This window comes from Onychomys torridus, chromosome 15, assembly GCF_903995425.1.
Source record: "Onychomys torridus chromosome 15, mOncTor1.1, whole genome shotgun sequence".
In the NCBI taxonomy this organism is placed as follows: Eukaryota; Metazoa; Chordata; class Mammalia; order Rodentia; family Cricetidae; genus Onychomys; species Onychomys torridus.
Genome location: NC_050457.1, coordinates 18,071,041 through 18,096,378, shown reverse-complemented (window position 1 = coordinate 18,096,378; position 25,338 = coordinate 18,071,041). Strand labels below are relative to the sequence as shown.

The window sequence follows — 25,338 nt, the reverse complement described above, 5'->3', positions numbered from 1 at the left end:
TGTTCCGGCGCCTCAGGGCTTTTCTATTCCCTGTTTATGGTTTCTACTTTTTCTTTTCCGTGAAGAAATTTTACATTAAAAAAAACCCCTTTTTACTGATTCTTTGTGAACTTCACTTCATGCACCCCAATCCCACTCACCTCTGCATCCCTCCTATCTGCCCTCACCCCTGCAACCTCCCCCACAAAAGAAAACAAACAAACAAACAATCTCACTGCGGAAGTTGCAGTGTGTCACCCACAGCATACCCCTTTGCCCAAAGAGCGGTACTTGCAGTGTGCACTGCAATGAGTCACTGGAGTGGATCGAGGCCCCAGACTTCTGCTACACGATCAATACTGGATCCTTACCAGGACCTCCTCTTAGATACCCTGTTGTTGCCCTGTGTCATGGAGGTCCTGCAGCTTTGGTTCATGCACACCAGTAGTTCATGGACGGGGCGGATGTCGGGGTGGGTCAACTCAAAGCCCTGGATCTGGGCCTGAGTGATAGCTGAGCTGGTCAGCCCTCCTTTGCTCATGCATGTCTAGCTCTCCCTCACCCACACAACCAGGGCCAGCTCTCCAGCACTGCCCCGGTGAGGGGTGGACCAGCTCATAGGGCGGGCCACATGCTCACAGTTTTGACGACACAATCCTGATTGATTCAGGAGGGACCTGTGGAGGAAGATCTCTGCAATCTTCCCAAGGCACAATCCACACCATTTACAGGAAGGATGTTCTTCCCCCAAGTGACCTGGAAGCTCCCTCTGACACAATTTCTAGAATGTCTATTTTGTTTTACCGGTTCATTTGCTAATGCCAATGAAAACACTTCGGTGGCCTTAATAAATACTTCAACATTTTCAAGACTTCTCTTCATTAAAAAAGTATTTTGACCTTACATCCCGCTTTCCAGTTCAATTTTAGAAATATGCTGAATTCCTTGAAAGCTTTACTGGCATGGAACCCAGACTGTCACGCTGAATGTAAAGATGAATCTATGTGAGAATGTTTGATGAACATATGACCTTCTATTTAAGAACATGGTGTATTTCTTCTTAATATTGCCTTTCTCCTATTTTAAAATACTTTGTATATGCTTTTAAGGCTTTTAGAAGCGTTATACTCCCTACCCCAGAAATCTATAACACCCTTAAAAACTCATTAAATAGATTTTTCTCTCGATTCCAAGATACTGGGGACTAATAATCCTAGGAATATTCTACCTTTGGGGTCGTTCTTATATCAGCTAGAATTTCCATCAGAATGTGAAACAGTTTTGAGATCATATCTCTTATTCCCTTTCTGACTTAGGATGTCTGAGACTGCGGGGGGCATGGATAACGTGTGTGGCTCAGATATCAGGTAATTCACCACCCAAGCAATGTACTCGGCTCTGGGTTACTGCTGGGGTGGGGTCTGCCTGCACAGGGACACAGGCACATGGAAAGACACAGGCGATTCTTTTTCATTTGTTTAATCAGATGCTTTCTGCGGAATTCTAGTGCAGTTTGTCTTTTCTTCTCGTACTTCTATGAGACAGTGAGCCTCATCAAAACACCCCAATACACTGGAAAAGTATACATGGTGTCATTTTAAATTCCTGAAAATCTCTTACTTTCTCTTTCCAGTCTTGGTCTCCTCTTTCTTAACTAGGCCAGCTCAGTTTTTCTATATATTAATATCACATTCCACAACTTTTACTCTTTTTCTAGTAAATGCATCAGATAAACCAATACTTCATCTTTTTTTTAGCTTCTACGTCAACCTCTGTCAGGAAGGGTTATTATAAATGGGTGAATTTTATGCTTTAGCTGTTTAATGAAGGTGACGGGACTTGTGAAAACTAGTGTGTGAGGATGCACTGGAGCTACTCCTGAGGGAGGAGAGGCTCGCAAGTCTGAGGCAGGTCAAGAAACGGAAGGGGCTCAGAAAGTTACAAGACTCACTCATGGGAGGGTGGGGGCCGCCCCAAGGCTGTCGCAGCACAGCAGTCGTGTGCTGGGGAAGGAGCTGCCACTAGCTGGGCAGGGGCTCCAGTGGTGGGGCCCCCGTGGGCATTCACCCGCGGTAGGGAGGCCTTCGCAGCTTCTTAGCCATGCGGCTGCTGTTCCATCGCCCACGTTCCTGTCCGTCAGGAACCCCTCAACTGCGACCCTGCAAGTGACCCCAGCAAACACACTGGCTCCCCAGTTACACCAACTGTTTGGGTAGCCTGCCATTAGCTGTTAGGACTCTAGCCAGGTGATCAGGTGTCTCCTCATGTCTCCCGGAAGAGGCACACACAGGAAGTATGCCCTTGCCCCTCAGCTATATGATTTAGTTTTCTATTTAGCACACTTATTCCCTCTTCAATTTAAAAAAAAACCCAAGTTTTAATGACTCTTTTGTTTCCTTCTTCCTTGGAGGTTTCAATGATCTTAGTGATAATTTAATATTTTAAACCATATTTAAATTCCTGTTTGCCATCAAACAATTAATTTCAAAACATGACAAGAAGGGCTAGGTATTCCTTCTCACACTGGTCCATGTTGAGATCCTGGGTCTGCTTTATGATTACATTTATTTTTGATATATTGGTACTTATTTCCACACAGCAGCAGTGTGAAATTCTCTCTGCTTCCGCCTTGTTCTGTCTTTTTCAGTATCAGACTTCATGGGAAATTCTACTATACTGTTTTTCTGAGTGAATCTTTCACAAAGGATTTGTAAGTGGCAAACAGAATCCCTGCTTGTTTGAAGAGAATGTGTTATTTGAAAGCTATAGCCATTCCAGCCTTGGCCTGGAAGCTCCAACCCTCGTTGAGGCTTCTGTAATAGTCACAGCTACAAGATGGGGCTGAGAGAGGAGGACGCCTTTAATCCCAGCACTCGGGAGGCAGAGCCAGGTGGATCTCTGTGAGTTAGAGGCCAGCCTGGTCTACCGAGCGAGATCCAGGAAAGGTGCAAAGCTACACAGAGAAACCCTGTCTCAAAAAACCAAAAAAAAAAAAAAAAAAAAGAATGGATTTTTCTTTTTAGTGGATTTTGGACAAAAAACAGTGGATGGAAGTGCTGTCTTGTAGCTAATTTAAGCAACAACATATTACTTTTGATATAGTCCTACCCACTCACCACCAGGATGGGGACTTGTTCATGCAGTATTCATTTTATAGATCTATGGATAGTATATATTTTATTTTGGTAATGATTAGAAATGCAGAGTAAAAGGGAATTGTTATAACTATGCACAACACTTTCTCACGCTATCCATCTACCTAATCATACTGACACAGAGTTAATCTAGAGTGAAGGAGTATTGCTTTACCCATTCTAACTCTTCTCAGAATAGAAAGACCTGAAGGCTTCAGTCCACAGTCTCAGCATTTCCAAAGGCCTGTTATCAAATATGTTCTTATTACCCACAATTTTACATATCGATTTATATAATGTATTTCAAGCAAAAAAATTTTAATACAAGCCCTCCTTACTCTTTCCCTTCTTTTTATTGAACTATCAAGACTAATACAGCACTTCACTAAGCAAAGGATGCCACTTACTATGCAAAAGGCACAGTCAGTGACTGGCACCTAAGACCGATTGATCCACCCATTACTACATCTCCCTACCCCCACTAGCACTACTATGAAGCTATTGATTGAAACACCGCCGATCGGTTTCCATTTTCTGATTTTGGGCAGGCCAATTAAGAAAGTGAGTAATTGTGATTACGCTGCTTCAGGATCAATTACACTTGATGCAAGACAAAGTGCTCTTTTTGGAACACACAAAAATAATTTTTGATCTAGCATGCTTTTGTGCAAGATGAACTATAACTTAGTAATCTGTGCCTTCACTGCAGAAAAGCTATTAATGTGTTATAACAGAAAGCTAATTGCTATGTGAGATACATTTGTCAATTTCCTAAAACATAGTTAAGAAACATTGAAAGAAAACTGTTCACATATACTACCCAATGTAGGATAAAAATCAAACACTACAGTGTGTATTTCTCCCTAAAAGGTCTTGGCTAATTGTAGAAGACAAAACACATATGTAGTCTAAGAGACTATAAGAGAAGTCTTTGCAATTAAGAAAAAATGGAAAAATAAGAACACACCTGATTGTAAACTGGTAAGATAAAGGAGTATTTTAGGTTTTATCTTGGTCTAACTTGGTACAAGCTTTGTCATTGGGTTCACATTGTTGAGATCATTAAAATGAATATACCTCTGGTGTTGGAGGCATATCTATTTAGAGTGGTGTTACTCATAGCCTGTGTTCAGTAATATTGATCTGTGTTGTTTGTCTAATAGAAAAATAATAAACAATTACTAGGCAATGTTGGAAAAAGTAATCAGTTTTTATATATCACTAATAAAGTAGACCTCCCCAAACATAAAGGTGATGATCTGCATAGAATCAATGCACACACCGCACTGTTCATATTCATCACTGCCGGCTCTTGGCAATAAAAGAATATTGGGCTGAGTTCTGGGAAATGACAAAGAAAGGTTTGCTACATTTAACCTACACATTTACTTTAAAGTGTTTTTGTCCTGACTTGCAAATTTTAAATCATAATAAATTCTATCCTAAGCTGGCTAAAATTCAGATACATAAACTATTTCAATTTTTAAAGAAAAACAAGTAACTTCCATCTAAAAAACAAGCCACACCCTGTATCAGAAAACCTACAAAGGAACTCAAGGGTGAGTCTCAAAGCACACAGGCTTTGCTCTAATCCACAGCTGGAGTTCGTCAGCATACATACTACATGAAAGAAGTTAAGCCTAAAACCAAAAAGCTTGAGTGACATTTGGTTCTGACAGCTTAACCAACCTTATGAATGTCCTCAGTTTGTAAAAGGGGGAAAAGTTTATGGGTTTAGAATCAGTAATATTCTCCTTAAGGAGCCCACTATAGCTCAAGAGGACATCTTGCCTCAAAAAGAAGCTTCTTTGGACTACTGAGCAACATTATTAAACTGTTCATTTTGCCTGAATTTTCTAAAACTATAGTATAACCTTAGAAAAAAATTAGTATAGCCTTTTCCTTTAACTAACAGACCAAGGATTTCAATTGCATAGGGCACACTGTAATGGCAGGTGTATCAGAAACACTGAGTAGAGGACCATGAATACAATGTATGAACAGCTATCCAATCGCAGTTACACGTTGTCAAACAAAAACACATTTGTCTAAATGTTCTGTCTTACAGGAAAAGCTATTGAAAGCCCAGCTTTTCATGTGCTGTTCTTTACAGGCAATCTAAAACCAGAAAACAACTGAGCTTACCACAGCTGGAAACAGGCGGCCTGTGTAGAATCGCAGAAGTCAATGCCCATTGAGACAGTGACAGACCCCTCAGGCTCCAGAGAGGCTAGGAAAGAGAAAAATTCAGACATGAAAATATGAAGGACGTGAAAGAGAGGCAAAGGAAACACTGAACATTTACGACATCTTTGGTTAAAAAGGACAAATTTAGCCAAGTGGCGGTGGCGCGCACCTTTAATCCCAGCACTTGGGAAACAGAGGCAGGTGGACTACAAGGGGAGTTCAGAATGGCCAAGGCTACACAAGGAAACCCTGTCTCGAAAACTTAAAAGAAAGAAAGAAGTTTAATGATGGCTCATAAGATAATTTAAACTAAGAATAATAAAGGAAATTAGAAACTCATGACTCTGAAATTGCACTCTTCCAAGTTGACTCTGAGCATCCTCTAATGAACACTTTCCATCTATCTGTTTGAAAATCATTTTTTTCCTTATTTTTTAAGTTCACTGTTTAAGTTGCTGTATCAGTGGTGGGCCTCACAGCATTTTTATGTATTCATATCAATACATACATTGGTTCATCCATTTCCCATTGCCTTCCCCTTCCAAATGTCCCTATTTTGCTGGTACCCTTCGATTCTCCAAGCAGTCTCCTGGTTTCATGTCATACAAATTCCACTACCTATTAAATTTCCTTGCCTTTCCCTGTGGTGGTTTGAATAAGAATGGCCCCCACAGACTCATGTATTTGAACATCTGCCTGGTCCCCATTGGTGGAAATGTTTGAGAAGGATTAGGAGGTGTGGTCTTGTTGGAGAAAGTATGTCAAGGATTCAAAAGCCCATACCATCTCAGTTAGCACTCGCTAGCACGCTCTCTCCCTCCACTCTTTCTCTCCCCCCCCCCCAATTTGGGGATAAGATGTAAGCTCTCGGCTCTCGGCAACATTGCTTGCCTGTCTGCTACCATGTGCCCTGCTAGGATAGTTATGGATTCTACATTCTCTGGAACTGTTAGGCCCAAATTAAATCCTTTTCTTTATTAGTTGCTTTGGTCATGGTATCTTAGCACAGTGATAGAAAAGTAACCAAGGCATCTCTGAAGAGATCTCTTCTTCCCCACCCACAGTCCCCTTTCTGTCATGATCTATAGGTGCGTGCACACACACACTACACAGGAGTGCAAGAGGTATGAATCTTGCTTTGTTTAATGTAATGATCTCTAGTTTCATCTATTTCTCTACAGATGGTATGCCGCTCTTCTTTCCAGCTGAGAAAAATCCCACTGTGTGAATGCACTGCCTTTTCCTCACCCATTTCTGTTTACAGACATCTGGGCTGGTTCTACCTCATCGCTACTGTGAACAGTACAGCAAACACCATGCATGTTCAAGCACCTCTGCAGTGTGCTGATGCAAGTCCTGCAGGTAAAGACCACCAGGGTAGACAGATCATACAGCAGTAGGTCTGCCTTTAGTTTTCTGAGGAGACTCACACTGACTTTCAAAGCAGCTGCACAGAGTCACATTTCCCCAAGCAGGACAGAGTGCTCTTTCCACACCCTCCTCACATCAGGTATCTTCCTGATGAAGTCATTCTGACTGAGGTAAGATGGAATGCCAAAGCAGTTTTAATCTGCATTTCCCTGATGGCTAAAGGTGTTGACTACTTTCCAAGTGCCTACTGGTCATGCCTATTTCTTCTTTTGAGAAATGAGACACACAGTTCCCTGGACTATCTTCTGTCTCCATAGGCAGTGGACAGTTTTCTTTTTGTTTTGTTTTTAATATTAATACAGAGTCTAGCTCTATAGCCAGGGCTGGTCTTGAACTCTCTATGTAGCTCAAGGCGGACTAGAATTCACGGAAATCACCGAGCTTTTGAAATGTATAAAAGAGTATACACTCAAACTGCTTAGATATAAAAAGTTAAAATTTAAACAACTCAAAATTTCAACTAAAAAAAATCCAATTTAAAACGCAAGCTAAAGTAACTTTGGATGATGGCCTTAAGTTGTTCCCACTTTACCTAACAAAGTTGGCATTACTAGAAACAAAACAAGTCTAACTGCATTACCCAGGGACTTACCAGGGTAAACTCAACTATCAACTAACCAAGTATGGGAAACAAGTATTTGAAGATGTAATAATGTTGTCTTTCGGGGGAGGGGGGCGGCGGCAAAAGAAGACAGGACAAATAATTACAAATGTTCATTCTACTTACGACATCTTAGAATAATGGGGCATCCTAAATCTGTATGAACACATACACAGCACACACTGCAATAGAAAACACCTCCTTTGACTTCACTTTGCTCTGAGTTTTCAGAAGAGCTGCATACAAGACATTATTTAGCAAGCACACTTCTTTCAGTAGATGAACATCTCCTGGGGTTTGTTGGTAAGTCTGATTGGCCCCTTAATGCTCACCATGAACAGAGAGGACGGCAGAGACAGGACAAAGAATAATTCAATAAGCTGGTATATAAATACGTGTGTGTGTGTGTGTGTGTGTGTGTGTGTGTGTGTGTGTGTGTATTTCTCACAGGCTCAATGAAGGCTAGGCATTATAAGGTGGCCCATGTTTGAGACACATTTTTAAATGTTATTGGTTTGCTCTGTGGTATCTTGATTTTCTGACTCTAGTTTGAATTTCATTTGCTTATATAACTTACATTTTACTGTCTAGCTAGTAAACCACTGCAAGACTTGCTGCTTAAATCTTTGACAATCAGTGTTCCTTTAGGGCTATAGTCAATAATCTCTCTCTCTCTCTCTCTCTCTCTCTCTCTCTCTCTCTCTCTCTCTCTCTCTCACACACACACACACACACACACACACACACACACACACACACCAGCTCACAGCTCTCAGTCTCATACTTAAGGCTAGTCTTCTCTCCTTCCCAAGCAGAAGATGGGGTCTACTTGTGAGTCGTATCCTGGCTGTCCTTTGTGAACCCTAACACCCATTTCTGCACTACAAACACTGCAGCTTGGTTTTGTTTGTATCACACACTCAGTGGGTAGCAAATCCTGCCACCTCTCAAATGTGACTGCACTCACAATCCAGCTCTCCCACGGCATCCGTACTCCAGCACTTCACCTGAGGAGGTGACAGCAGGACTCAAGATGTCCCACTGCTGGCACCCTGGCACTGCCTGGTTCTGTCTGGACGTTATAGTAATGAACTGTGAGCTTAGCGACGTGCTGATTCTGGAGGACAGTTCATGATCAATGGCATGTTTTACTATATGAATGCTTCATCAGCATAAAATTATTCATGGTGGGTTTTTACAATATTTGGACACTGTTTCTGGACTTGCTGTTGTACGGTGGAAATAGTCTAATGCTAGTCCTTAAGTCCTCCCATCCACCTCTTAAATCCCTTATATTCTTAATCTCTTTGGAAAATTAGGCAAATAAGTTCTAATATTCTTACAAGGAATTCAGCTCCTTGCTAATGGAAAGGCAAGATCCAGGGATTTGAAGGCAAAATAAAGCAGATTGGTGACTAGTAAGAATACTGCCAGGTCCTTTAAGATAAGCACACATTTAATGAATAAAATATCTTGACTCCCTTATTTCACAAAAACATGAAGACAAAATATTTGGTTTTGCTGCATTCTTCAGATGACTATGGAGGGGCTAATTTAGATATAATCACATACCGTAACTGGTTGTAATCTATTGGTGATAGAGTCTGGGCTGTGTTACACACATGGAAAAGAACTCTTTACCTTAAAAGCATCCGATTGATGCCCCAAAATGAATAAAATATCATAGCCATAAAAATTTTCCTCAGAATGAAAAGCCCCTAAGTAGTATGGAGGCAACGACATTCATATTTTAATGCCACATTAACGTCATACTATGAAATTTATTGTATTTATTTCTTCTATTCTACATAGGCCAATAAAAGGTCAACTCATCAACTCATTATGCCAGCCCAAGGAAGCATTAATACTGTTCTACTGTTTTAACCTTTGGATAACATTTCCAGCCACAGACAACCCATACATCAGCTACTCAACATTGCTGAACTAAACTAATTTTTAAGCCAAGTATAAAGGGGCTAGATTACAAGTAGTTAAAAAAAAATCACAAATTGGTATATTCTGTAATTCCTTAGCAATATATCAAATTTAAAAAATAATCCTGTAAAAACTAGGAGAGTGGGTGTATTTAAATTTTCTTAATTATCAAAGCATAAAATACTGGCATTCAGTAAGGTCTGAATAAACCTAACCTACTTTACCCTGGTTGTTTATGAAAGTCTACTAGGCTTTGCATTAGAAACCATTATTTCCCTAGTGATATATATATATCACACATACAGAGCATGATGCTGTTTACAAAATGCCTTGTGGAAGTCCCACAGTCCCAGGGTCAGATGGAGAAAACAGAGCACAGAATAAGGAGAAAAACTCACTGACTTTGTCCTGGAAAAGGGCTCTACTTCCTGTAAATGCCAGAAAACGGAGGTCAGAGTGACAGAAACCTACTTCCTTTTTTGTTTCTTTCAGATAACAATCCAAACAGCTCAGAACACACTCTTGTAGCTGAAGGTGACCTTGAACGCCTGACCCTCCTGTTTCCACCTCCTGCTGGGTTTATGGGAGGCTGCTGGGGTCACACCCAGGGTTCATATATACCCCAGACCATCACTAGCTCACATCATCTTCAATAAAGATTTCCCCAAGTACACTTTGGGGACTGTTTCCATCCATACAAACTAAATATTTTAATAAAATACTTCAAACTGGCAAGGGGTACAGTAGAAGCCCTGACACTCTGATGGGCATCTGGGAAGTACATGCTGTATGCAAGGCCCAACAGGGTCCAGCAGCAGCTGCCTGCTGCATGCATAGAAAGGCCACCACTGCCTGCTGCATACACAGACAAGGTCCACCACTGTTGCATCTTATGCATTACCTTAAGAAAAGTGAGGTTTCCTTTTTCTGTTTTTTTTTTTTTTTTAGCATAAAAACATCTTGATTCCTAACAGATTAAAGATATTTAAAAACACAATAAATGCAATCACACACCACAGGGTACTCTATATCCTGTGTGTGAATAGGAAGACCCCAGAACAGTATTCATCCTGTGTTCCCTTTACTTTTCAATTTATGGAAAGTAAAAGGAATCAGGATAGGGTCTTGAGCTATGAGAGGTATGTATTCCAAAAGGCAGACTGATTTTCCTGCCTTTAATACACAATAAGTTATCTAAAATAAGGCGAGGAAGAAAGATGAGCAGGAGAGGTGAGAGAAGGTGATGCGGATAGGGGAGATGGTGGCAATTTTGATTCCTCAGACCTACCCACTCATCAAGACTGGGGTTAGGACACTGGGACCCGATTCACTGAGGGCAAAGAAATATATTTCTCCTACATGATAAATTCAGTCACAGAAAAGGAAAATGGCTGAAATATAGCCCAGGGGTAGAACACCACCTGCCTAAGATCCTAAGACGCGTGCGCGCGCGCGCGCGCGCACACACACACACACACACACACACACACACACACACACACGGCACTTTCACAGTTAGTAAAATAATGCTGTATTTTTTATCTTTTTCTGAAACATCTGTTTTAAAAATGAAAACATTTAGTTACCAAGTTTCAAATAAGAATTAGTATTTACTTACCTACTGGATGAAAAACATGCATTTGCATGCCTACAGGAAGCTTTTGTTCCCCTATGTGGATATTTTCTATCTTTCGATCAGAAGTATTGTTCAGTGTTATTTGGACAGAGACCATCTTGTCACCGAAAATGCAAGGCTGTCTTGGGAAGCAGTACCAGGCGGCCAGTCCTTTCCCGCGCATTCTGTGAAGCAGCTCGTGTGTTCTTGTTGGCACAAAGGCAGGTGTGCTGACCTATGCACATGGGAGGAAGGAAGAGTGAGTGAGAACAGGTATTGCTTCTTTTAGAAAACAAGTCAATATTTATGACATGTGGTTACCCTAAGTTATCATATAAAACACAATAACAAACTTTATAAGATACCACTCACAGACACTAGTCAGCATGATGTAAAATGATAAAGTAAATGCCTTAAAACTTTATTTTACCGTGCAGGTATATATTAAAATATTTTAGTAATATAAGACAAAAACAACCAAGTCATATTACATATATTTTTGGGAGGGGGAGACAGGGTCTCACTATATAACCTAGGTGAGCCTAGGTCTTGGGTCCTCTAGGGTCCAGCTGGGATGAGAGAGGTAGGTCATGCCCTGCATATGTAAATATTTTTCCTTTTAAAAACAGTCTATGAGCTTTCTTTTTACTTTTTACCCTAACTATTCTATGCGTGGCCCTCCTGCTAACTTTATAATTAGTTCTGATAGTTTTTTCAATTGTTTTTCTTGGATGTTTCAACCATATGGCCTCCCTACCAATAACATCATGTGCCTTCCTTTTCAACCCTGACTTCTGAACTTATCAGCTCCTCCCTGGGCAGCACAGGTTCTCCTGGAGCCTGGGCTCCTCCTGCATCAACCTCATGAGTCCTCGGATTATGGTATTCACCGTCATGGTGATCAACCATGAACATCTTTTCCCCTGGGGAACTTCTACTGTAGACTTCAGGTTAAGGTGGCTTCATTCTTTGTTTTACTGATTAAAATGACCTTTCCTGTTAGGATGACTGGTCTTTACAGTCACCCGGGAGACGCACTGGATTCCCCTGAATAGAGGGAGCACAAGCAAGCAAATACTTCCCTCTGCTTCATGCCCATGGAAGCAGAGACCAGATGCCCCACACCCCTGCTGCCCCACATCCCCGCCGCCCCACATCCCGGATGCCCGACACCCCTGCTGCCCCACATCCCCGCTGCCCCACACCCCTGCTGCCCCACATCCCTGCTGCCCCACACCCCCCCACATCCCTGCTGCCCCACACCCCTGCTGCCCCACACCCCTGCTGCCCCACATCCCTGCTGCCCCACACCCCTGCTGCCCCACATCCCTGCCGCCCCACACCCCTGCTGCCATGCTTTCCACCAAGACGGACTACGTCTGCTCTTACACCAGGAGCCAGAGAGCTCTCTTCTTTTAAGATGTTTCTCTGGTGTTTTGTCACAGTCCCAAGAAAAAGAACTAATACGTCATTTTGAGATAAGTTCATCTTCATTTAAATTCCTTTGGTACTTTTTTGAGTAATCATTTATATCTCCATTGAACGTTAGATTTTAGTTAAATTCTTTCCTTTATTGTAGTTTAATTGAAACCACAAGCAGCAAGTCAGAGAGAGAAGGGGGGGGGAGAAAAGCTATTGTAAAACCACAGGACAACCATCTTTCCTTTCAAAATTTACGTATGGCCGCACACCAGGCTTGCAACAAATAACTGATGACAATAAATAACTTAATAATTTCAGGTTCAATGAAAATATAAGAATATGAAATGATAAACTGCCTACTATATATCATTAAAACAGGAGTCCATAAAAAGATCAACTAGTATCAGAATTTATACAGTAACATTTGTAAAATTCTGTAAATTTATTTGCAACATATATTTAAAAAAAAAGCAGTTGCTTAGATCTTAAATTTTGTTCAGAGTGGAGAAACTGGCATACTCCTCCACTTAGGCTTTCTGATGACCATAACCAGTGGTCTACCATTAGTTTACTTTGGTTTTCTGCCATGCTAAGATCAAACACAAGACCCCCAAAATGCCGGGCAAACACTAGTGTTAGGTGTCTAAGCGATTCCCTTTCTTTGAGTCAGGCTCAGCAGTATGTACCTTTAAACACAACTATGGCAGTTAAGATAATAAGGTCACAAGCCTGGGGTCTTCCTGTAGTACACAGCAAGACCCATCTCAAAAGTATTTTCCAAGAACATTTTAATGTTGAAGAAATTTAAACTGTTCCATGTTTTCAGAAGCTGTTTAGCACAGACACGAACAGCAATGCTCAGTGAACACACTCCAAGACAGAAAGGTGACTAAAACGGGCCAGTGTCTGTGTGTACAAACGGGCGCAGAGGGACGCCACTAAAGTTACGACAACCCGCCTGAACACAAGTCCTCAGCTGATGAATGGTACTTTCCAGTGGCACATGTTGACTCCCTAATTAGGTATCAAGCACACCTGAGCCTGAGGTCCCTCCCTTTTGACCTACGCCATGTCTGAGAGGCACCCATCATTACGTCACTCAGGAGATGCTGACGTACGCAGTTGTCACTTTTCTGGAAACCTGGGCTGCACACAGGATGGGGAACGCAGGCTGAAACTACGAGGCTGGAGAGAAGCAAGCGCAGCACTGTGCTGCCCTGCCGGGTGCACCCTCAATCCCGAAGCCCCGTGGGAAAGGCACGGGCCTCCGCTTGGCACTGTGGGAAGGGGCGGATACTGCAAGGCTGGGGTAGAGGTAGAGGTCAGTGAGGACGTGCATTGGAGTTGTAGCGGCCATCTTTCTTTGGACTCCAAAGCTATTTCTCCATAGGTAAGGATGCGTTATCTCAGGGCTTCCTAAGAAGGATACCATTATTTCAAACACAAAGCAGCGATTATCATCACCGATCATTTATTTATCCTTTTCTTTGCTCTCCCATTTATTGATGCACTTTGCAGATGATACTAAGTACTAGTACTAATACAGAGCATTCCAGAGAACTGAGTAAACCAATCAGTGTGAGAGATGCCACGACAAAGGTAGGCAGGAGACCTCAGGGCAGGCAGAGTTGCCATCTTAGGGGAGAGGGAAGAATTCGGCTACTGGAGTGAACTGAGTAGGCGGGCCCAGTGCTCTCCGCTTCCAGGGCGGCCATCTCTTCTAGCTGCAGCACTCTGGCAGCTGTCTAATCGGTCTTCGGCCCCTGTCCTGCACTCTACCGCACAGGCGGAGTTCGGCCCACTGAGATACAGTGGCCGGAGCCATCCAGTATGACAAGGGAGCAGCAACGTTATCACCCCTCTGCTCAAACCCCTGCAGTTTCATGGAGAACGGAAGTGAACAGCTGCCAGGTCCCCGGGGACGCATCTCCTATTCTCAGGACTCCACCCTGACGTCCTTGCTCCTCTAACACGGCAGCCTGGCAGCCATACCTCTACCATGTGCCCTTGGCTTTGGTCACCTGCCGTGCCTGGAATGTTCGTTCTCCACATATGGCCCTGGTTCCGCTCTGATATGGCTTTGCTCCAGTATTACCTTCCTAATGAGGTTTAATACAATTCAATTTCCCACATATTCTCCCTTGTCTTCTCCCACTGTCATGTAATACTATGTTCCTCCTCCTCTCTCTCACTTCCTTTGCTTTGACACAAGGTCTCCTGGATGGCCTGGAATTTGCTTTGTAGACCAGACTGGCCTGGAACTTACAGGTACCTACCTACCCCTGCTTCTAGAGTACAGGTACTGAACATGTGCACCACACGCCCAGCATAGTTAGAACATAATATAATTTACCTATTAGGTTTATTATCTGGCTTCCCATTCACTCCTTACTTTAAAACACAATTTTATCCATATTCAGAACTCAAATAATAATTTCACCATTTTAAATATTACAGGACTTAATAATCTACCTCCAGCGCTGGTTATAATTATACTTTATTTGATGCTAAGTGTTCAAATACAACATTTTTTAAAAATATCACAGGAGAATCACCAGTGTCAATATTTATTAGTTTTAGGAAATGGTTTAAGATTTCTATTATAAGCTGGGCAGTGGTGGCGCATGCCTTTAATCCCAGCACTCGGGAGGCAGAGGCAGGTGGATCTCTGTGAGTTCAAGGCCAGCCTGGTCTACAGAGTGAGTTCCAGGAAAGGCGCAAAGCTACACAGAGAAACCCTGTCTTGAAAAACAAAAACAAAACAAACAAAACAAGATTTCTATTATAAACATATATATATATATATATATATATGGAACTGTGAACAAAAGAAAAAACTATTCCTAAAAGTGTACACAAAGAAAAATTTATTGATGAGAAGGACTTCTAGGAAACAAACATTAGAAACATCTCGATTCAGGTAAAAAAAAATGATTTTAATGAAAATCTGTACTACCCAAGACAGGATGAAAAATAATGCTTGAAAACACTAGATTTTTTTGAATGATTTATTTATTTTTATTTTTACGTGCATTTGTGTTTTGCCCACAGGTATGTCTGTCTGAGGGTACCTGAAATGGAAGGTTCAGACAGTTGTGAGCTGCTACATGGGTGCTAGGAATTGAACTCTGAACCTGGGTCCTTTGGAGGAGCAGCCAGTGCTCTTAACCACCGAGCCATCTATCCAGTCCCCAAAACATTTGATTTAATTCTGCAATAACAAATGTTTTAAAAGTTAAAAGCCTGCTGCATTCTAAACAGATGACATGGCCATCCCCCGAGGATCCCTGAGGAGGTGATCAGCTCACCAGCTGTAGTGACACTACAATAAGAAGCCTCCCCCAGAGGGAGGAGAACAAAAAGATCCAGATCAGTGAGATGATCCCTACAAATCTTTCCCCAGCACATGTTTAAATAATAAAAGTCGTTCGTGTACCTTTAGATGGTTTATGAAAATAAGCAATCAATTCTGCAGCCACAACATTATCTCTAAAGGAAATCTATGTGACTCATGACGCCTGTAGATACACAGAGACAAAGCGCACATATTTTATCAGTTTATTACAGTAAGCAAATAAGCGTGGAATGAGGAGCACATAACTGTCTACTTAGTGCTTCCTGAAACATTTATAAGAGCTGTTATCTCCCTAATAACAGACAGACAGCGTGCGATCTTAGAGAGGAGAAAAGCTTCATATTTTTTAACACTTCACTAAAAAGTAACTGAAGAGTGTAAAATGAAAAATACTCTGTGCAGTTAGCAGGTAATGGACCATATTATCAACTCAAGTTAGATTTATAGGATACAAACTAGTCACTAATAGTTATTTTATGACATAGCATGTCTGCTTTTTCTTGAGATTATTAAGATTAAAGTTGTAAAACTTCTTTTGAACATAGCTGTTCAAAATGATTGAATTATAAAATTTGAAATGAGACTTGAAAAATAAAACACAGAGGATCAAGTGAGTGGCTTATACCAAGCCTCCTCCAGCAGCCGCGATACTATTTCAGAGATGACATTTCCACATAAAGCTTTATGAAAACGATGTTTTCCAACCTTTTATGCTTTAATCGTATTTAGTTACACAATCATCTTTAAGTATTATCAATCTGCTCTGTCTTTAAGTTTCAAAAACATGAAGAGCTGCACTATATACTCTTTGTGACTTGTTGTGTTTGCCTTGTTTTATAGCAGTGCCTATTTAGATGTGATTTATAATAGCGATGAGGTAAGGAGGAGGTTGTAAGCAGAGGTAAGCCGCATCTTTTAAATTAGTGTTTTTTAAACTGGTGAGAGTTATAAGGTAGAAAGCCTCAATATTGTCTAATTTGCCTAGCAGATGTAGAAAGCGAGCCCGTGGTGTCTCTGCACGGAACAGTACCTAGCATAGTATTAAAACAGCAAAGGGCAGGTTTGCTTTACCTCTATGTGGAAGCACAGATCCAAAGAAATGTATTCAACCTTCTAGAAAGTGTTACCTTAAATAAACCATTTACCTTAAGGATAACTCTTACTTCTGTATGTAAACTTGACTACTGTAGACGGTAACTGTGATAACTTCTAGTATTTTGAGTAAAGAGCATAGATTATGAAAATTTCAAGACTTCCTTACTTATTTTTGTAATAATCAACACACCTTAAAAATGTATTTGTAGGGCTGGAGACTGAGAGCAATGGTGAAGAGCACTTAGTATTCCTGCAGAGTACTTGAACTTGGTTCCCAGCACCCACATGGTGTCTCACATCATGTTTAACTCCAGTTCCAGGGGAGCCAATACCCTCTTCTAACCTCCGTGACCACCAGGCATGCATGTGGTACACATACAAGTGAGCAAAAGACACATGCGCATAAAAAATAAAATCTGTTTGCAGGCAGTTCTGAACACAGTATGTGCACTTAATCAATTCATTAATATATGTATGCCAGTAAATAGGCACCAGAAAACAATGCCTATTTTTGTGTAGTCTGCACACTAAGTATAGTTATAACTTTTTTTCCCCGCGAGACAGGGTTTCTCTGTATAGCTTTGCGCTTTTCCTGAATCTCACTCGGTAGACCAGGCTGGCCTCGAACTCATAAAGATCCGCCTGCCTCTGCCTCCCGAGTGCTGGGATTAAAGGCATGCGCCACCACTGCCTGACTTTGTTATAACATTTTTAAATGGTCGTGAAACTATAATATTTGTATAATATTAAGATATTAAAACTCATACTTTAGTTTCTAAAATATTTATTGGAACAAGATACTTGTTCATTTTTCTTTTCTCTCTCTGGCTTTTGTGCCACGATGGCATCCTTGAGTGGCTATAAGGCTAAGGATTCACTATCTCGTCCTCTTCACAAAGAACGTGGGGTTGAAGATATAACTCAGTGGTAGAGCACCTGCCTACCAAGTCCAAGGCCCTATGGTTCCATCCCTAACACTATCAGTGAAGTTTTCTGGCCCTACATATAGAATGTGTCTGTTTGCACTGATTTTGCAATGTAGAGGGATTTACAGTTTATTCTCTCCCCTCCAAAGATAAGTCTATAAGCCTTATTATCAGCACATTTAATTAAAAAACAAACCTGGTTAGTACAGGCTTGGCTCGAGGTTTGTGTAGAGACTTTATTATTGTGAGGTTTGCTCTACTTCTAACATCTCTAGGACTTCAGCATGATGAACTTTGTCAAATGCCTTTTCTGCATCAACTGAGATGATTATGCATTTAGAGGGTACATTAAATTTCTTGATTTATGTATTGTGAACCAACCTTGCATCTCTAGGATGAAGCCCACTTGGCCATGCTGTATGGTGTTGTTAATGTGTTTCTGAATTGGGTCTGCAGGCATTTTGTTGAGGAATTCTGTATCTATGCTCATCAGAGAAATCGGTCTATAGATTCTTTGTTCTTCTTTCTTTACCTAATTTGGGTATCAGGATAATTAATAGTGGTTTTGCTGAATTTTCTAGTGCTTCTTCATCTTCCAGTTTCTGGAGTAAGTTAAGAAGAACTATTACTCAATCTTTCTTGAAAGTTTGATAAGAATCCAGCAGTTCTTCTGGACCTGGGCTTTTCCTTGTTGGGAAACCTGATAAGGGTTTCAGCTGCATTCCCTGTAATGGGTCTATTCACGTTATTTACATCTTCTGGCTGTCATCTGGTAGGTCACATGGCTTGAGATGCCTCCAGCTATGTCCTTCTCCCTTAGCACTGCTTTGGCAATTCATGGTCTTTTGTGATTTCCTTGGAATTATTAGATTTTTTTTCTAGACCTATAAAATATGTCCCTGGGATTTTAATGGGCACTGCATTAAATCTGTAGATTAATTCTAGTAGTACAGCTATTTCCACAATATTAATTCTGTCAGTACAGGAACATGGAAAGCTCTATCTTCTAGAAACTTCTTTGAGTTCCTTTGTGTCTTCAAATTTTCACTGTACAGATTTTTCAAGTTTTGGTTAAGCTTATTACTAGGCACTTAATTTGGGGGGGGGGGCTACTATGAATGGGATCTTTTTTTCACAATTTCTTTCCTCTGAGTACATACACTGTTGGTATATATGAAAGCAGTTATGTTGTTGACTTCTGTATCCTGAGACTCTACTGTGTTTATTAGAGCTAAGAGTTTCCCAGTACTCTATAGTCTTATGTCACCACAAACAATGATATTTTGAATTCTTCCTTTCTTATTTTTACCCTTCCATTCTTTTTTGTGCCTAATTCCTGTAGCAAGACCTGGAGCATGACATGGGTAAGTGAGGAGAGTAGACAGACTTGTCTTATTCCTGACTTTAGAGGAAATGCTGGGAATTAGTCTCCCTCCATTTCTTTTTTGATTTTCTTTTTTTTTTCTTGCCCATACTATATAATGTTACTTTAGTGTGTCAACCTGGTTTTAGATTCCTTCTATTCCCATAAGCCCCTGTAAAAATGCTTCCCTTAAAAGTAGGGCTTCTACTTCCTTCTACAGTAGATGGGAACTGTCCCAGAGACCCATGACTAGACAATGTGCAGACAGAGGGAGACCTTGGAATACTCAGTCTTAAGGAGGAGGTCTCCATCAAAGGACTTGGAGGACTCTGCAGAGAGGAGGCAGAAAAACTGTAAGAGCCAGAAGGGATGGAGGACCCCAAGGAAACCTTCCAAACACAACAGGCTGTGCACATATGAAGTCACAGAGACTGGCAGCAGTTAGAGGGGGTGGACACCATCTCCCATCACTAATCAAGAAGCTGCCTCCAACTGCCTACTGCTTGCAAAGGAAAAATTAGTTTTCTGCAATGGAGTCTCACTGGAGACATTAGCCACATATAAAGGCAGGCCTCATAGCCAACACAGACATACCCGTGGTATTTCTGTAGATTTTTTTTGTCTCACATAGTTTTGTTGTGGCATTTTTAGTCTTTTTCCCATCTGTTTTCTAAAGAGAGAAAGAAGGTGTGGAGTTAGATGGGCAGGGAGCATCTAGGAAATGAGGGAGGAGAAACCACGATCAGAATATATCATATGAAAATAAACTTATTTTCAATTAAAATAAAAAGACAGAAAGTAGGACTTTGAAGACAAGATATATCCAGCCAGCCCTTGGACACTAGAAAAGTTCCTCCAGCTCTAGTGACCTTGACGCTCAGTGAAATGGAGATACTGGCACTACCTGCCTTCCAGGGCCGTTTTAAATTTAGGTTAATGTAAAATAAAATCTGAAGGAATAAAGGGACCGAGGAACATGAAAGGCACACCAAGGCACTGAGTTACACAGTTACAGCTCTGAGCTAAACAGAAGCACGTGTGCCTGAAATTCAGTCCAGGTGAGGGCAGAACCCAGCTCACCACAGGCTGGGTGGCCCAAACCATGAGGTTTCCTAGAACCAGGAGGGATGGTAAGACCATGCATGAGAAGTCCTGGCCTTTACTGAACGTGTAGGAGATCTAAGGATAAAGGGAAAGTGGAGGCAGAGGGTCGTACAGAAGGAAGGCTATCTGGGCGACAATGGATTGGCCTGGAAACAGCAGCTGGGGCTTTCTACAAATAACCCCATCTTACAGGCAGTGATGCTTTAGACACAGACAGGATCACAGGTTAGTGTGAGGGAGGACATGTGGAGATTATGTACTACAGGCTTGCACAACCCAAATGGAGATTCCCAGAGAAAGGCTAGACTCTGGTACAGAACTTTACAGACTTTGTCAGGGGAACTGTGCTCTGTATTTCAGAGACAGAATTATGGCCTTTAAGGCTGGCTATGCCTCTTTGCACCTAACTGAACTCTAAGTTAAGGGATATGGGTCTCCCAGGTTGAGGGACATGGATCTCATCCAGATAAAAGTTTAAGGAGTAGGAAAAGTTTTCTCAGTCATAGGTATTTTAATTTGAAATAATAGACCCCACCTAAGATGTTTTATTCAGTCTGACATCACTGGCACCAGCCTCAGGTACCAAGGTTACTGAGAAATCCCTGTCACCAAGCAAGGATGGGGAAATGGGTTCTTAGAGATCACAAGACAGAAATAGAGACACAGGCAAATGTTTATACAATCATATACAATTTTCCTGATCTGTGTATAAACATTTAAAAATCTTTCACTGACAGACTACTTGATTTATAGTATAGGAACCTGAGAGTCTTTGGAGTCCAAGTTTATGGAGCAAAGCCATTGATGACCTGTACCTCTATTTATTCATATTTATATTAACTTATTTTTCTATGTTAAATGCTTTCATGAATAATTTGAGAATTTCAGACAATGTAATGTGATCATATCACCCCTTCCCCCATCTCCCAGATTCTCTCAAACATCTTTATCTACCCACGTTTACTCTCACTCATATATCCTGCCCCTACCCCATGAAGTCCAGCCTGTGCTGTCCATCTACTCCTGGACAGGAAGCCTGCCTTGATGGGGAGTCAACCTACCAGGAGTCTCAGCATTAGATAAAACCGACTTTCCCTCACCCAGCAGCAGGCAAGGTCAACAGACTCTCAACTATGGGTGGGAGTCTGTTCCCACTTCCCCTCCTCTGCGCTGGGATTCTGTCTGGTTTGAGCTTGCGCAAGCCTTGAGCATACTGCCAAGACTGCTCAGAGTTCATAGTATATCTGTCCAGTTGTATCCAAAAACTCCTGTTTCCTTGAAGTCATTGATCACCTGTGGCTCTTATAATCTTTCTACCCCATCTTCTCTAACGATCCCAGAGCCTTGAGAGGAGGTGATATACATGTCCCACTTAGGAGTGTGCACGCCAAAGTGGGACTCTGTGTTAACTGTCATCTACAGCAACCTCGGCAGGTGGACCTTCAGAATATCAGCTGCAGAATTTTACTTTTATGCTAATCATAAACTATTAAGTCTTAGTATTTGGGCACTTTGGAAGACCAAGTCAGAATACCACTATTAATAAGAATGTGCTGGGGTGGTGATGCATGCCTTTAATCCTAGCATTTAAGAGGCAGACCACTGAGAATTTGAGGCCAGCCTGGTCTACAAAACAAATTCCAGACCAACCAGAACTACATAGTGAGATCCTGCCCAAAGTAAACACACAATCAACGGAGTAAGTAGTGGGTGAACGTGACCAGGATAGTGGGTAGAGCGTAGGTATTAATTGTGAAGCCAAGCATCACAACGCCCTACAAAATGGGGCTAATTCTCCACATCCTGCCTGCTTCACCTACTTGTTGTGAGGGCTGAATGAGACAGTATATGTGTAATTGATTTTTAAGCTCTACAAAGTTCAATAAACGGTATTTGGGGGATTATTAGTAAACTGAGTTTTCAGTCAATGTTGAAACAGCAATCTGTCAGATGACAAAGGGTCATGAGGTTAAAAGTACACATTAAAAAAGCTGAATCATCCTTGGAAAAAGGCTTTTATGACAATATTGCTGTATTTATTGATAGTGCCGTGCAAAGGCCTTTAAAAAAGCAATCCCTCCCCATGTCCTTTTCCCTCTCAGTTAGCAGTGGCTGAAGAGACTGTCTCTAAAAGGTTTCTAAATGATGCTGATGTTAAAATATATAGGACTACCATTTAACAGCCTTCTAAAGAGCAGCCCTGCACCATCTTTGCTAACAACAGAGGGAGGTAGGGACTAGTTTTTCAAAGGCTTTTAGAGGATGTTGTTAAAAGAATATATAGTGACATCATTTAAAAGCCTTTTAAATAACAGTCCTCCTTCCCTCCCAATTGTAATGCCCTTGGCTTTCATTTATTTTGTACTAGGAGCTGAAAATGGACAAGCCAACAGATCACCCACTAAAGCAGCATCTGTGGGCAGAGGATGATGCACTGCTTTTAAGAAGGCTGACGTCCAGAAATAAATCTAACTCTTCAAGAGCCAAGTTCCATGTCTACACAGGATGGTGCCCACTTACCTGATCACTAAGCAGTGCCCTTGGACTGTTTTCTCTGCCAGCTTTCTGGATAAGTTACCATATAAACAGGAACAGAGTTGGTACCAAACCAGCCTGAGTATTCCTAGTGCATGAACGTGACCCTGCTTCACTGCTCCCTGGTTAATGCCTGTCCGTCTAAGAGCTAACCCAACACCCAACTCCCACTCTGCTGTTCGGATTCCCCAACTTCTATGCACTGGTCCTTATTCTCAACTCCACCAGGAGACAGTAGTGCCATACTCAGCTATGAGGAGGGCAGCATGAACTCCATCATTTGGTTCAGAGCACTCAGCCTGACTGACAGTGGGCTCTGAGATAGGTCAGCTATGATTAACCCTTTCACATAACAACATAAAACAGTACTAGCCTAAGGAATACAAGACATGAAATAATTTTACATTTCGTATTGGGCCGGGCCTTCTCGGGGAAAAAAATTCATTTCATTTTAAGAACAATATGTCATAAATATGTCATAGATCTGAAACACTTTGATGAAGTTTTTGTGGTTTTTTTTGAAGGTCACAAAGTGTAGCTCCCCAAGCAGTCTATCTCTTAGACTTTTTTGTTCAGTCTTGCACAAAGAATTCACTTTCTGATTTACTTAAATCACAGTAAACTGTCACTCACTTGTAATCTGTCTTTTAAATAACGTTAAGTTAAACATCAAATATCACTGAGAATACAGTGGTCAGCTGCAGCCCAACGTATCAATTCAACTTCTGCTGCTGCATCTACTGCCATAGGCCTTAATCACACTCCACTTTGACATCATTATTTAATTTAGGTATCATTTAACTTTATGCATATTCTTGTGTCCTGTGTAACTAGCAATGTGCTAAGCCCAAATAATACAATTTCTTTTCACATTTTAGCCTTTTTCTAAAACACAAGTAACTTAATTCTCTGATGCCTTAAAAGCACAAATGAGCTAGTTATCTAATGAGATAAATTATTGTTTTTGTCAAAAACCTATTGTAATTCTGACTCTTTTGGAAGATAATATTTTCTTACACGTCAAAAAAGACAGCACTAGCAAAAGGCAACAGTTGATTTGCTCTGAATTTTCACCATTTTCTCGAGAGGACCTGACAGAGGCAATGGTTTCATTAGGCAGGAGAGCACAATATCCACAGCTAGAATGCCATCTGGGCCTAAGATGGTCAAAGAACCCGCATCACTGCGGCCTCCAAGGAACGTGAGCTGTCTCTAGAAGCGGGAAAGGCAGAAAGGCCAAGAATTCCATCCTCTCCTACAGTTCCAGAAGGAACAGAGTCATGATGATTTTTTGTTTGTTTTTGGAGACAGCGTTTCTCTGTGTAGCCCTGGCTCTTCTGGAACTAGCTCTGTAAATGAGGCTGGCTTTAAACTCAGAGACCTGCCTGTCTCTGCCTCCCAAGTGCTGGGAGTAAAGGTCTGAGTCACCACTGCCCGGCCTGATTTTTTAGTTTAAGTCAGTGAGACCTATCTTGGACCCCTGACTTCAAGGACTATATAATAATAAATCTGTGGGGCTGGGGAGATGGCTCAGCAAGTAACAGGACTTGATGATTTTGCAGAAGACCCGGGCTGGGTTCCTAACACCTATATGGTAGCTCACCACCATCTGTACCTCATTTCCAGGGACTCTGATGCACTTTTATGGCTTCTGTAGGTAGGTATCACACACACATGGTGCAGGCAAACATTCATACATAGAATATAAAAGGACAATAAATTTGCATTGTTTTAAGCCAACAAGTTTGTGGAAATGTGCTGCATTAGTAAGAAAACTCCCAAGTCTTGTGTTGTGAGTCCTCTTGTGAACAAAGTGGGACAAACGAATCCAGGAAACTCCCTGGGCTGTGAGACCTGAGAGGTGGCAGTCCCCAGTCATGTGCGCCCCGCCCCCCCATGCTTCCCCTTTGGCCTCAACAACAATCATCCCCACAGACACTAATGCCTGTGAATGGCTCTCAGCCTGGATATCTGTTAGCCAGGGGGTTATTTTAAAAAAGATACTTGCCTCTGCAGCCATCCTTTCAGGTTAGTAAGTACCACGAGTTGATAGTGATCTTTTTGTGGCTAACTGGTAGACACCAGAACAAATAAAAAGATGACTCTTCTCAAGGTCACTGCATTAACCCCCTTCAGGTGGCAGATAGGAGTCTTTCAGGTAAACTATGAGTATAAAATGGGATTACTCTTAGATTAGATAGCAGCAGCAGTAATAGACTCAGGTGAACTACAGAACAAATGCATTTCAACAGGGAAAAGAAAGGTAAACAAAAATGGGAGGCACTCCAGGCAAGGCAGAATAAACTGATAATGAGTCTGCTGGGCCAGAAAGGGGTGGGTATTTATAAAGAATATTACCCCGAAGAAACTTTTTGAAAAGGCAAGGTTGTCTAGAGACATCACTTTCTGAAACAAATACAATACAAAAGTCTGCTGATTAATTATGGGACTCTGAATGCAGGTTCTAATCATCTTGCAGCTGTTTGTGTCTGTCCCACATTACAACTGTAGGGGGGAGTAACACAGGTGTGCCAGTGAATGCTTAGGCAATGCACAAATGCTGCTGTGTACAATGTACACCAGCTAAGTACAAATGCTCCTGTGTACAATGTACACCAGCTATGCACAAATGCTGCTGTGTACAATGTACACCAGC

The 25,338-nt window shown here is 41.5% G+C and overlaps 1 protein-coding gene across 3 annotated transcripts in view; it reads right to left on the bottom strand.

Moving 5' to 3' along the window:
* The window catches only part of Ap3b1 (adaptor related protein complex 3 subunit beta 1), a 205,645-nt gene that overhangs the window by 21,424 nt on the left and 158,883 nt on the right, over positions 1–25,338 (bottom strand). For all 3 annotated transcript variants that reach the window (XM_036206993.1, XM_036206994.1, XM_036206995.1), the window contains exons 23-24: positions 10,886–11,117; positions 5,259–5,343 (exon numbers count right to left, since the gene is read on the bottom strand). In XM_036206993.1, the coding sequence (XP_036062886.1) occupies positions 5,259–5,343; positions 10,886–11,117 (317 nt within the window). The remainder of the gene's footprint in view (positions 1–5,258; positions 5,344–10,885; positions 11,118–25,338) is intronic.